The sequence below is a fragment of the Gossypium hirsutum genome, chromosome A01 (assembly GCF_007990345.1).
Source record: "Gossypium hirsutum isolate 1008001.06 chromosome A01, Gossypium_hirsutum_v2.1, whole genome shotgun sequence".
In the NCBI taxonomy this organism is placed as follows: Eukaryota; Viridiplantae; Streptophyta; class Magnoliopsida; order Malvales; family Malvaceae; genus Gossypium; species Gossypium hirsutum.
This window is the reverse complement of record NC_053424.1, coordinates 91,151,099-91,166,248: the sequence shown is the minus strand read 5'-3', so window position 1 is coordinate 91,166,248 and position 15,150 is coordinate 91,151,099. Positions and strand designations below refer to the sequence as shown.

The window sequence follows — 15,150 nt, the reverse complement described above, 5'->3', positions numbered from 1 at the left end:
ATGTTATTACCGGTACTTTTACTCTCTTTGATACTAATGTAATTGCTTTGATTGACCCCGGTTCTACTCATTCTTACATATGTGAAACCTTAGCATCCAGTAAGACTTTACCTATTGAGTCTACTGAGTTCGTAATTCGGGTGTCAAATCCCTTGAGTCGTTACGTGCTTGTCGACAAAGTGTGTAAGGAATGTCCCCTAGTAATTCGAGGTTCCTGTTTTCCGGCGGACTTGATGCTTTTGCCGTTTAATGAATTTGATGTTATTCTCGGGTTGGATTGGTTGACCGTGCATGATGCGGTTGTGAATTGCAAAAGCAAGACTATTGAATTGAGGTGCGCAAATAACGAAGTAATCCGAGTTGAGTCTACGGACTTGGATGGGTTGTCAGCTGTAATATCCTCAATGTTGGCCCAAAAATATGTAAGAAAAGGGTGCGAAGCATACCTTGCGTATGTACTTGATGACAAAGAATTAGAAAAGAAACCCGAATCTGTGCCGGTGGTTTGTGAATACCCGGATGTTTTTCCTGAAGAATTACCGGGTTTACCACCTGTTCGGGAGATAGAGTTTGGTATTGAGCTTGTACCTGGGACTACGCCGATTTCGATGGCACCGTATCGTATGGCACCAACCGAGTTAAAAGAGTTGAGAGCTCAGTTGCAAGAATTGACGGATAGAGGTTTTGCTCGACCAAGTTTCTCACCTTGGGGTGCACCAGTATTGTTCGTGAAAAAGAAGGACGGAACCATGAGGTTGTGCATTGACTATCGTCAACTGAATAAAGTGACGATAAAGAACAAATATCCGTTACCGCGTATCAATGATTTGTTCGACCAACTGAAGGGAGCCTCAGTGTTCTCAAAAATAGATTTGAGATCGGGCTATTATCAGTTGCGAATTCGAGATTCGGACATACCCAAAACTGCCTTCAGAACGAGATATGGTCACTACGAATTCTTAGTGATGCCGTTTAGGCTCACTAATGCCCCTGCGGTATTTATGGATTTGATGAATCGGATCTTCAGACCATATTTGGATCAGCTCGTAGTTGTGTTCATTGATGACATCTTGATCTATTCAAGAGATGAGACCGAACATGCTGAGCACCTGAGACTAGTGTTGCAAATTTTGCGGGATAAGCAGTTATATGCTAAGTTCAGTAAGTGTGAGTTCTGGTTAAGAGAGGTTAGCTTCTTGGGTCACGTGGTATCCGCATCGGGTATTCGAGTTGACCCGAACAGAATTTCAGCCATACTTAACTGGAAACCTCCAAGAAATATTACCGAAGTTCGGAGCTTCCTGGGGCTCGCCGGTTATTACCGACGATTTGTAAAAGGTTTCTCGATGATAGCCACACCAATGACGAAGCTACTTCAAAAGGATGTTAAGTACGAATGGACGGAGAAATGTCAGAAAAGTTTCGATCAACTGAAAACTTATTTGACTGAAGCTCCAATTTTAGTGCAACCCGAATCAGGCAAAGAGTTTGTCATTTATAGTGACGCATCCCTACTTGGGTTGGGTTGCGTATTGATGCAAGAAGGTCGAGTGGTGGCCTATGCGTCGAGACAATTAAAGCCACATGAGAAAAATTATCTGACCCATGATCTTGAACTAGCTGCCATCTTATTTGCTTTAAAAATATGGCGACATTACTTATTTGGTGAAAAGTGCCATGTATTTTCGGATCACAAAAGTCTCAAATATTTGATGACTCAAAGAGACTTAAATCTGCGACAAAGACGTTGGCTTGAGTTGTTGAAAGATTACGAGCTTGTCATTGATTACCACCAGGGAAAGGCTAAAGTGGTTGCGGACGCCTTAAGCCGGAAATCATTGTTTGCTTTACGAGCGATGAATGTGCACTTGTCTGTTCTACCCGACAATGTGTTAGTAGCTGAATTAAAAGCCAAACCATTATTGATTCATCAAATTCGTGAAGCCCAGAAAGTTGATGATGAATTGGTTGCAAAACGGGCTGAGTGTGTTCCGAACAAGGAATCGGAGTTTCAAATTGATAATGATGATTGTTTGAGGTTCAGAAGTCGTTTGTGTGTTCCAAGGAATTCGGAACTCATTTCGATGATTCTGAATGAAGCCCATTGTAGCCGAATGTCAATTCACCCGGGGAGTACGAAAATGTACAACGATTTGAAACGTCGGTTTTGGTGGCATGGTATGAAACGAGACATCTCCGACTTTGTTTCGAGATGTTTAATATGTCAACAAGTGAAAGCAGAACATCAAGTGCCTTCAGGATTACTTCAGCCGATCATGATACCCGAGTGGAAATGGGATCGAGTCACAATGGACTTTGTGTCCAGACTGCCATTGTCAGCAAGTAAGAAAGATGCGATTTGGGTTGTTGTCGATAGACTGACTAAGTCGGCTCACTTTATCCCCGTGCGTACGGATTTTTCATTGGATAAACTAGCCGAATTGTATGTTTCTCAGATTGTGAGATTACACGGGGTACCTATTTCTATCGTGTCGGATAGAGATCCGAGATTCACCTCGCGATTTTGGAGGAAATTGCAAGAAGCTTTGGGTACCAAGCTGCATTTTAGCACTGCTTTTCACCCCCAAACCAATGGTCAATCTGAGCGGATAATTCAGATACTTGAGGATATGTTGAGATGTTGCATCCTTGAGTTCAGTAGTTCATGGGAACGGTATTTACCTTTGATTGAATTTGCTTACAACAATAGTTTTCAATCAAGTATTAAGATGGCACCTTACGAGGCTTTGTACGATCGTAAATGCCGTACACCATTGTTTTGGAACGAGCTCGGTGAAAGTAAAATTTTCGGAATTGATTTGATTAAGGATGCCGAACAGAAAGTAAATGTAATCCGTGAAAGTCTGAAAGCAGCCACAGATCGTCAAAAATCGTATGCGGATTTGAAACGAAAAGACATTGAATATCAGGTGGGAGACAAAGTGTTTCTTAAAGTTTCGCCTTGGAAAAGGTACTCAGATTTGGCCGTAAGGGCAAGTTGAGCCCGAGATTCATTGGGCCGTACGAAATCTCCGAACGAGTTGGTCCGGTTGCGTATAGATTGATTTTGCCCCTGAACTTGAAAAGATTCACGATGTCTTTCATGTTTCGATGCTTCGATGTTATAGATCCGATCCGTCACATGTGATTAATCCCTCAGAAGTTGAAATTCAATCTGACTTGAGTTATGAAGAAGAACCGATTCGTATCCTAGCTCGTGAAGTGAAAGAGTTGCGAAACAAAAGGGTTCCGTTAGTTAAGGTGTTATGGCTCAAACACGGGATCGAGGAAGCTACTTGGGAAACCGAGAGCTCGATGAAAGAACGATACCCAAACCTATTTACCGGTAAGATTTTCGGGGACGAAAATTTCTTAAGTGGGGGAGAGTTGTGACAGCCTAAAATTGACCCTAGTCGGGAAGTGGTTTTGGGACTGCTAAACCGAGTCAGCGAAATGTTTGAATGTGATATTTATTGTCTAGAATATGTAATTATGAATGTGTGAAAATTTCAAGCTTCGATTTAGTCGATTGGATGTGAATTTAGTCAATAGGACTTATGTGCGACATTTTTGAAATGTGATAGGTCGAAGCATAAGGACCCATTAGTGCATGAAATAAAAAGGGGGACTTGCATGTCAAATTCCCCCCTAATTAGTAGTGGCCGGCCATGACAAGCATGGTAGACCAAGTGTGATGGGCAAGACATGTCATAGACATGTTGTGTTGGTGCATCATGGGTGGAAAAAAATAAAATAAGGAGTATGGGCATAAAATAAGGAAAGGGAATATGATGAAAACAAAAAAAAAGTGTGTGGTTGTTTCCCCCCCCCATTGCCGTGAGTTAAAGAAAAGAAAAGAGAAAATTTTGTTCATCCTTTTTCATCTTCATTTGGCCGAAAATTCTAAGGAAGGAGGAAGGAGTTCTTGCTTCATGTTTGGTTTGGAAGAGGATTAGGAGGAGGTTTGGCCATACTTGTATCTAGATCAAGGTATGTTTGAGGTTGTGCCATGAGATTCATGCGTGTTTTTAGTTGCTAGCTTGAGTTCTAATTATCCCATGGTTCAAATCTTTGCTATGTCATGGGGATGATATTCGGCCTAGGTAGATTTTGTGTTAATGCCATTGCATGCTAAATATGAAGCTTGTTAATGATGCATGTGATGGTGGATTGATGATTCTTGAATCTTGAATCTTCTTTTTAGCATTTTTGTGTGAGCACATATGTGCATTGGTTGCTAGATGGAGAAGAATCGGCTAGCAAGTTGTGTGCTAAGGCCGAATATAATTTTTGTATATTAATGAGTAATGCATGTGTTAAATTGATGGAAAGGGAGAGGATGCTTTACTAGTGTATATATGTGTGTATTAGCTAAGTTTTGAACTTGAAACAAAAGGGTGTTTAGTCAATACAAGTGACCATACTTGTAGAATGTATTAAGTGTTGAAATCGGCCCCAACATCGACATGCGTATTCGGCCATAGGAAGGAGATTGGTGTTGCATGTATTCGGTTAGTGGCAAGCATATTGATGTTTTTGTCTTGGCTTAGAAAATTCGGCCAAGGGGGAAAAATTAGCTAAAATGTTGAGTTTGATTCATGATTCCGTACATATGTGACTTTAATGTCTAATGTATAAATATGGGCTAAGTGCCTTGTGTTCCTCTTTTCGATGCTCAAATGATTAAATCAATTTATTTGTTTAATTAAGCTCAAGAGCAAAGGGGAACTAAATCCGATAAAGGGAAGGAAAAAGTGGTCGAATAGCTATCGGAATCGTTCGACAACACCCGAGGTAAGTTCTTGAGTAAAAGAGCTTAAATTATGATTTGATTAGATCATGTTTTAAGCAAATTAAAATCATGCTCTTTGTGTGGCTATTGAGCCGAAATTGCAAGAATGATAAATGTCTTTTGTTTGAGTTTTGCTAACGAAAACGAAATACGAATGTGCCATGATTTATTGTTAAATGTGCATGGTTATTTGAATGATGTCCGGGCTAAGTCCCGAAGGCTTTGTGCTAAGTGACCATATCCGGACTAAGATCCGAAGGCATTTGTGCGAGATACTAATTCCGGGCTAAGCCCGAAGGCATTTGCGCGAGTTACTAAATTCGGGTTAAGTCCCGAAGGCAATTGTGCGAGTTACTATAACCGGGCTATGTCCCGAAGGCATTTGAACAAGTAACTATATCCGGTTAAATTCCGAAGGTACGTGATTTGGGAATGAATGATCTTGCTGTAAAAATTTCAGTAAATACTCTAGAAACATCCCAACATTGAGGTATGTTTCGTATGTGCTTGAATTTAGTTGAGCCCTTACAAATAAGTATTCGCTCAGTTGATAAACGAGCTACCGGCCTTTGGCTAAGTTGATCCTTTGTGTATGTACATAAGGGTTGGTAATGTGAAGCAAGTATGATATCGAAAATTTGTGCATATGAAATTATCCGTTTAGCTATATGAATGCTATACTTTTGCTGTGCTAGAATTCCTTGCTCAAAACTTACTAAGCATAAATTGCTTACTCCGTTTCTTTGATCCTCTGTTTTATAGATTTTGGTTCTCCAGCTATCGGACTCGGGATTTTGAAGTCGAAGTCGCCCACACTATCAAAGCCCCCCCCCTTTTGGTGCAATTTTGGTTGAACTTCGAAATGGCATGTATAGGACTACCCGTTTGTTGTGGGTCATGGACCCTTTGGACTTGTATAATTTTGGATAGCCATGCGAAAATGGCTTATATATGTTTGAGTATAATGTTATAATCATTTGGTAGGGATATGGTTATTGAGAGGTGTGGATATGCTTGACAAGGATTGGCCATGGGAATGGTTAATCGCTATCATAAATTGTGCTATTTATGCAAAAAGGGCTAGTTGAATCATGGAAACTATGAAATAGGTAAAGTCTACCTTAAAGGCAGATGCTGACAGCAGCAGTGATGTAGATTTAGAAAATCACTAAAAATAGTAGTAATGGAATTAAATAGTGAATAAATTATGTAAACGAACCTTGATGAATCTATTTTCATAGGAAATTAACGAAACAATCATACGGACAGTATGTTAAGAGATATTCAGGTTCTTGTGAGACAGGGCCAGAACGGTTTCTGGATTTCCTGTTCCGACTTTGAAAATTCATTACAAATTAACCAGAGATAATTAGGAGTCAGGCCACATATGTATAGATTCCTCTCTGAGTCTAGTTTCTATAGAAACAAACGGAATCAGTATTGAAGCCCTGTACAGGGAGATATCCAAGTCGTAATGCGCAAAGGTCAGTGTAGTCGATCCTTGTAACATGGGAGACTTTGACTAATAAACTGTACTAATTGGCCCAACCAACAATTCTAGAAAAAAATATGTAGATTGGCATATGAGTCTAGGTTCAGGGAAAATTTACGGAACTGGATTCCGAGTTCCTGAACTCAATATATGATTTTTAAAGCGACTAGTACGCAGATTGGCAGTGTCTGGGAAATTATTTTTTAAAGTCTGTTAACACCTCGTGTTCGACTCCGGTGTCGGTCTCGGGTTCGGGGTGTTACAATAAGCTTAATGTGCTATTATAGATCAAGAGGGACGAGGGATAGACCTTGGCCGAGGAAAAGGCAAGGTTGTAGACTAAATCGCAAATTTTCCATATTTTGCACCGAGGTAAGTTGTGTGTAAGTAATTCAACAACACTAATATTACATATTTAATATTTGACATTATATGATACGTGTATGTATGCTTTAATAAAATTGAGTTGTGATGATCCAACAGAAGTTTAGTGATAGCCTCGTGTCTCAAAAGCCTAGGTGACCCAAAGGAATACTTAGGACTTGGATGTTGTGACACCATGCTAAATGTGTCTGTGTAAGACCATGTCTGGGACATGGCATTGGTGATGATATATGTTCCTGTGTAAGACCAAGTCTGGGACATGGCATCGGTGATGATATATGTACCTGCATAAGACCATGTTTGGTGCATGGCATTGGCGATTATATGTCTGCTAGTGTAGGACCATGTCTGGGACATGGCATCGACGATGATATGTAGAATCATGGAAGACCATGTCGGGGACATGGAATTCGTACTTTAATTGTTGTATGACAATCCCGAGTATCTTTTAGTATTCTAGTGGTTCAACGAGCCATTCAAGATGTTGGGTTAAGAAGTGGAGTGATATGAGTAAGAATGTATGATACAAGTATGTACGTAAACCTCATGAGTATTGAACTCGATTCATGATGGGAAATTTAGCATGAGTAGAAATGAGTAAAATAAGCTTCATGTTTAATGACTTTTAATGTCAATTTTGACTACGTTCATGTGTGTAGTATGATATTGTGGTAGATAATTGATAATATGTTTAATCCATGAATATCGTGACTTATGTTGTTATTTATTTACATGCAACTTACTAAGCCCCGTGCTTACCCTTCTCTCATTTCCCTTTTTTTAGCATCGTCAAGCTAGCTCGGGGGTCGTGGATGTCAGAGCTTGAGTCACACTATCAACAAATATTTTGGTGTATAATTAATTTACTACATTTAAGTATGGCATGTATAGGGGACTTAGTATTTTGTTAGCCAAAGTGATGGCTCCTATTGGTATATTATTCCATTTTGTATGTGGCAATGAAATATGGCTCTTATTGATTATTGGGTTGAAATCCCTAAATGTTGTTACATGCATGAGATGTGTTATTACTTTTGAGGTGCGTGCCAAATGGTTGATAAAATGTGGAATTTATGTTTGATAGATACATGATGCCAATTGGAATGGTCACTATATTATTAAAGGCAAAGAAATGCATTGAATGAACTTAACAAGTCCAGGAGTCCTAATTAGGTAAACTTGATATGAATTTATCATGCATGAGTTAAAGCTATGGATGTCTAAGTAACCCTTTTATGCCATGTTAACCACCATTGGCATATGAGTGTGTGTTGGGGTTATTAAGGGTGACAAGAGGGCTTAGAAATTATCCTAAAAGTTGTCCACACGGGTAGACCCACGGGCATGTGTCTAGGTCGTGTGTGACACACGGTCAGCCCCATGTACGTGTAGTCCGGTCGTGTGTCCCTAGCACCCTAGTTTTACCCGTCAGTATGCATGGTAGTAAAAACACGGACAGAGATATGGTCGTATGTCTCAACTGTGTGGAGGACACGGCCTTAGGACATAGGCGTGTGTCCAGGCCTGTGAAGTCTGCACCTTAAATGGGAAAATTAAATACACCACACGGCCTAGCACGAACGTGTGACTTGGCTTTATGATATTAAATTTATGCTAACGTCATAAACAGAGAGTTACACGGCCTGGGGACACGAGCGTGTCAAGGGCACACAGACGTGTCCTTATGTCCACACGGACGTGTGACCCTGTTTTAAGAAAATTTTTCTAAAGTTCATGGTTTAGTCTCGTACCGCCCCCAATGTATATTTTGGTCATGTAGGCCCATATAACGGACGATATGCATGTTCTTGAATAAATTTTTTATTTGAATGAAATTTTATGGTCGGTTTTACATAGTATTGTATGTTCAAGTCCGGTAATGCCTCATATCCTATCCCGAGCTTGGACACCAATAAGGGGTGTTACATTTATTGGTATCAGAGCTATAGTTTAGTCTGTTCTAAGACTACTTAACGAGTGTGGAAGTATAGTATACATGCCATACGTGTATTATGATAGTGTGACAACTCCTGACAATTGAAATTGTGTTTCAAATAGTAAATGGATCTTAAACGAGCAGTTGCTGACGATGTAGAAAGTAACGCGCCTACTCTCGCCGAAGGACCAGTGTCGGCTGATAATAGACCTAAGACGATTAGTAGAGGAGAAGGCGGTAAATAAGCATTTCTCCACATAATGAACAATTGGTACATCAAGTTTATTCGAGCAAACCCGGGTGTTCAACCTCCCCCACCCCCTCCTATTCCTCAGCCTACCCCTAGAGCTCCCTAAGTTGTTGAGATGATGAGAAGGGAAAGGCCTCCGGTTGATCGAATTAAAAAGCAAGGAGCTGAAGAGTTTGAAGCTAACATTGATGATGATCCAGAAAGAGCAGAGTTTTGGCTTGACAACACCATCCGAGTCTTTAATGAGTTTTCAAGCATACCAGAGGAGTGCATGAAGTGCATGGTATCACTTCTAAGAGATTCTGCTTACCAATGGTGGAATACCCTTGTGTCGGTTGTGTTGAGGGAGAAAATGACTTGGGAGTTTTCCCAAGAGGAATTTTGCAAGAAGTATATTAGTCAAAGGTTTATGGATCAAAAGAGGAAGGAGTTCCTAAAGGTGAAACAGGTAAAAATGACAGTTACCAAGTATGAGAGTGAGTTTGTGAGGCTTATCAAATATGCTGGGGAATTTGTATCTACCAAAGCCATCATGTGTAAAATATTTGAGGACGGGTTGAACGAAAACATCCGATTATTGGTTGGAATCCTTGAGTTGAAAGAGTTTGTAGTCCTGGTCTAAAGAGCATGCAAAGCTGAAGAATTGGCCGAAGAAAAGAGGAAAGCTAATCTGGTGTCTCGTGACTTGAAGAAGAGGCAACTGAGCAAATCTTTTCAGTCTTTATCTAAGAAGTTGAGAGAGTTTACTACTCTATCTAATGCCTCTGCTGGGTATTTGAGCACGAATAGGAGTAAATAGTATGCGATTTCGAAAGCTCAGACTACCTCAATTGTCAGTGTGGGGAACGGTCGACCCGATAGATCAAGATGCCCCCAGTGTGAGAGATGCCACTTTTGGCGTGTGTCAAGGGAATGATAGAACTTGTTTTAAGTGCAGTTCCCCTGATCACTTTGTTAGGGACTACTCCGAGAGGATGAAAATAAGAAATCTCCAAGGAACAAGGTCAAATAGTACTGCTAATAAAGGAAAATCTCAGAGGAATCCGAGTAGCGGAATGAGTAGTAAAGGTGCACCTAGAGAGTCTGATGTGAGACCTAAGGGTAGGGAACCTACAATGACCTATGTCATTCGCGCTCGCGAAGAGGCCTCATCTCCTAATGTATTTACGGGTACATTTTCTATCTATGAAACTCTTGTTGTTGCTTTGATTGATTTGGGGTCTACCCATTCGTATATTTGCATGAAGTTGGTGTCTGGTATGAACTTGTTTGTTGAACCTACTGAATTCGTAGTAAAGGTGCCAAACTCGTTAGACAAGTATGTGTTAGTTGATAAAGTCTGTAAAAATTTCACTTTAATGATTAGAGGTCATTGTTTCCCGACTAATCTTATGCTATTACCGTTCAATGAATTTGATGTAATCCTTTGTATGGATTGGTTGACCACTCATGATGTGGTAGTGAATTGTGGGAGAAAGTTTATCAAACTGAAATGTGAGAATGGTAATGTTCTTCAGGTTGAACCAGATGAATTAAATGGCATGCCTGCAATGATTTCTTCCATGTCTGCACAGAGATGTATAAGAAAGGGGTATGAAGCTTACCTTGCCTTTTTGTTGAACACTAAAGAGTCTGAGTTAAAGATTGAGTCAGTGCCTGTAGTATGTGAATATTCGGATGTGTTTCTGGAAGAATTTTTGGGGTTGTCTCCTATTAGGGAAGTAGAGTTTGCCATTGATTTGACCCCTGGTACTGCGCCTATTTTGATTACCTCGTATAGGATGGCCCCAATAGAATTAAAAGAGTTGAAGGTTCAGTTGCAGGATTTAACTGATAAGGGTTTTGCGAGACTGAGTTTTTCACCTTAGGGTTCTCTTGTGTTATTTGTGAAAAAGAAAGATGGTTCGATGAGACTATGTATAGATTATCGATAGCTCAACAAGGTGAAAATTAAGAACAAGTATCCTTTACCAAGGATTGATGATCTATTTGTTCAATTGAAGGGAGCCACAGTATTTTCAAAGATAGACTTGAGGTCCAGCTACTATCAGTTACAGGCTAAATAATCAGAAGTGCCTAAGACTGCTTTTAGAACGAGGTATGGCCATTATGAATTCCTCGTTATGCCATTTGGGTTAACAAATGCTCCTGTCTTGTTTATGGATTTAATGAATAGAATATTTCAGCCTTATTTGGATAAACTTTTGTGGTGTTCATCGATGATATTTTGATTTATTCAAGAGATGAGGCAGAGCATGCTGGGCACTTGAGAACTGTTTTGCAGACTTTGAGGGACAAACAGTTGTATGCCAAGTTCAGTAAAAGTGAATTTTGGCTTCATGAAGTCGGGTTTTTAGGACATTGTTTCTGGAGACGGTATTAGAGTTGACCCGAGTAAGATTTCAGCCATTGTTGACTAGAAACCGCCAAAGAATGTGATAGAGGTCAGAAGCATTTAGGCTTCGCCAGTTACTACAGACAGTTTGTTAAAGGATTTTCGATGATTGCCACTCCAATGACTAAGTTGTTACAAAAGGATGTTAAGTTTGAATGGATTGAGAAGTGCCAACAAAGTTCACTAAAGCTCCAATGCTAGTTCAACCTGAGCTGGGAAAGGAATTCGTGATCTTCAGTGATGCATCCTTGAATGCTTTGGGATGTGTGCTAATGCAGGAAGGTAGAGTGATAGCCTATGCGTCTAGACAACTGAAATCGTATGAGAAAATTTACCCGAGACATGATTTAGAGCTAGCCATTGTATTTGCATTAAAGATTTGGAGACACCGAGACTTGCCAAATATTCACCTATCACAAGAGTTTCAAATACCTGATGACCCACAAGGATCTAAATCTTAGGCAACGGAGATGGTTAGAATTCATAAAAGATTATGAGTTAATAATTAACTATCATCCGGGAAAGGCGAATGTTATCACCAATGCCCTAACTAGAATATCCTTGTTTGCTTTAAGAGCCATGGATGCCTAGTTAGCCTTATCAGATGATGGTGCTATCGTAGTAGAGTTGAGAACTAGGCTGATGTTCCTTCAAGAAATATGTAAACACAGGAGTAATGACAATGAATTGCAAGCCAAGAGAACTCAATGTGAGTCGAGTTCTAAATCCGATTTTCGAGTTGATTCCGATGGTTACTTGATGTTCCAAGATAGAATTTGTGTTCCTAAAGACACCGAATTAATTCATAAGATTTTGAATGAGGCACATTATGGACGTCTGTCAATACACCCCGGTAGTACTTAAATGTACAACGACTTGAAGAAAATATATTGGTGGGACGGTATGAAGAGAGATATTTCCGAGTTTGTTGCGAGATGCTTAATTTGTCAATAAGTAAAAGCTGAACACCAAGTTCCTTCAAGATTACTATAGCCTATCATGGTTCCTGAGTGGAAATGGGACCGAATTACCATGGATTTTGTATCGGGCTTACCTTTGACACTGAGTAAGAAAGATGCGGTGTGGGTCGCTGATGATCGATTGACGATCGATTGACGAAGTCGGCTCATTTCATCCCGGTACGTACCGACTACTCGCTTGATAAATTGGCTGAGCTATATATTTTTGAAATTGTGAGACTTCACGGAATACCCTTATCAATCATATCGGTTAGTGATCTGAGGTTTACCTCATGGTTTTGGAAAAGGTTGTAAGAAGCCTTGGGTACGAGGTTGAGTTTTAGTACTGCTTTCCACCTACAAATCGATGGCCAATCCGAGAGAGTGATTCAAACCTTGGAAGACATGTTAAGATGTTGTGTTCTAGAATTCTAAGGTAGTAGGGAAAAATACTTACCTTTGGTTGAGTTTGCCTATAACAATAGTTTTCAGATGAGTTTAAAAATGGCACCCTATGAAGCATTGTATGGCTAGAAGTGTCTAACTCTCTTGTATTGGACAGAGCTCAAGGAAAGTAAATTGCACGGGGTTGAACTGGTTAAGAAAACTGAGGACAAAGTGAAAGTAATAAAGATTGTTTAAAAGCGGAATCGGATAGACAAAAGTCTTATGCGGATTTGAAAAGAAAAGAAATTGAGTTTCAAGTGGGTGATAAGGTATTTTTGAAAGTATCCCCATGGAAAAAGGTTCTGAGATTTAGCAGGAAGGGCAAGTTAAGTCCTCGTTTTATAGGACCTTACGAAATCACCAAAAGGATAGAACCGGTAGCTTATCGGTTGGCTTTACTGTCAAAATTGGAAAAGATCCATGACATATTCCACGTGTCTATATTACGTCGTTATAGATCGAAGCCCTCACATGTGATATCGTTGATGGAAGTTGAGATTCGACCGGACATGACTTATGGTGAAGAGCCGATCAAGATCTTGGATCGAGAAGTCAAACAGTTGAGAAACAAGAATATCACCTTAGTAAAAGTGTTATGGCATAGGCATGGGATAGAGGAGGCTACATGGTAGCCTGAGGAAGCCATGAGAAATCAATACCTGACTTGTTTACCGGTAAGATTTTTGGGGACGATAATCCCTAAGGGGAGAGAATTGTAACATCCTAAATTAGGGCCTAGTTAAAATAGTGGTTTTGAGACCATAAAATCGAGATAGAAATAATCATTTTATGGATGTTACGAGGTCCATGATATATATGCATGCCTGTGTGAAAATATCGATGAGAAATTTTATCGATAAAGTGTCCAATTGAGTTATTAGGACTAAATTACAATAAATGAAAAATGTGTTATAGTTGATTTAAGGGCTTAATTGTGATGAGATTTGAAATTTGAAGTCCTTATTTGGCAATTAGACCATTATATGTCATTATGGACAAAAATGGACATAGGAGGGATAAAATATCAAAGTTATATTGGAAGGGCATTATGGTTCATTAGTTAATAAAAAAATTAAAGGGAAAAATAGTCAAAATTTGTGTCCATCTTCATCCTCCTTGGCCAAATTTCACAAGAAGCCATAGCTAGGGTTTCTTTCATCTTTCAAGCTCAAAGTAAGTGCATTCTAGCCTCATTTTTAATGTTCTTTATATTTTTAAAATCCTCGTGCCTCGATTTAGCTATTTCTACATTTAATTTGAGGTAGGGTTCATGTTCAAAAACATACCCATGAATGACATGCTTATGCTTTGATGTCTAATGGAAGAATATGGAGGTTTGAGGTGTGATAAACAACTTTTACTAGGTGGTTTTTAGTGAAATTGATAAAAAGGACCTAATTGTAAAACTTGTAGAAACTGTGTAAATGTGTGAATAAATGAAAAATGTGGGTTGGTATAAGAGGGAAAATGATTCAGCTAGGCTTGAATAATAAGAAAAATGGTACTTTTCATTTTACGAGCCTAGGGGCAATTTTGTAATTTTGTAAACTATGAGGGGCAAAATTGTAATTTTGTAAACTATGAGGGGTAAAATTGTAATTTTGTCATATCATAATTTTTGGACTGAAATGAATAATATGTGTATTAAATAAGTTCAATATGCTATTATAGATCAAGAGGGATGAGGGATAGACCTTGGCCGAGGAAAAGGCAAGGATGTGGACTAAATCGCAAATTTGCCATATTTTGCACCGAGGTAAGTTGTGTGTAAGTAATTCAACAACTCCAATATTACGTATTTAATATTTGACATTATATGATACATGTATGTATGCTTTAATAAAATTAACTTGTGATATTTAATGGAAGTTTAACGATAGCCTCGTGTCTCAGAAGCCCGGGTGACCCAAAGGAATACTTCAGACTTGAATGTCGTAACACCGTGCTAAATGTGCCTGTGAAAGACCATGTATGGGGGATGGAATCGGTGATGATATATGTGCTTGTGTAAGACCATGCTTGGGACATGGCATCGGTGAGGATATATGTGCCTGTGTAAGACCATGTCTGGGATATGGCATTAGAGATGATATGTGTGCCAGTGTAAGACTGTGTCTGGGACATGGCATTGGTGATGATATGTGGATTCATGTAAGACCATGTCGGGGACATGGCATTGGTACTTTAATAGGTGTATGACAATCTCGAGTGTCTTTTAGTATTCAGGTGGTTCAACGGGCCATTCAAGATGTTGGGTTAAGAAATGGAGTGATATGAGTAAGAATGTATGGTATAGGTATGTATGTAAACCTCACGAGTATTGAACTCGATTCATGATGGGAAATTTAGCATGAGTAGAAAGGAGTAAGATAAGTTTGATGTTTAATGGCGTTTAATGTCAATTTTGACTATGTTCATGTGTGTAGTATGATATTGTTGTCATAATTGATAGTATGTTTAATCCATGAACATCTTGACTTATGTTGTTATTTATT

General features: G+C 39.3%; 1 protein-coding gene across 1 annotated transcript; it reads left to right on the top strand.

The window, feature by feature from the left end:
- The first annotated feature begins 8,972 nt into the window (after positions 1-8,972).
- Positions 8,973-9,476, top strand: LOC107934294 (uncharacterized). Its single transcript, XM_016866674.1, has one exon. It carries the CDS (start codon positions 8,973-8,975, stop codon positions 9,474-9,476), a length of 504 nt encoding a protein of 167 aa, XP_016722163.1.
- The last annotated feature ends 5,674 nt before the right edge of the window (positions 9,477-15,150 follow it).

Bases quoted from the DNA above. Each gene is read 5' to 3' on its own strand.
- LOC107934294 (XM_016866674.1), top strand. From the start codon at position 8,973: ATGAGAAGGGAAAGGCCTCCGGTTGATCGAATTAAAAAGCAAGGAGCT.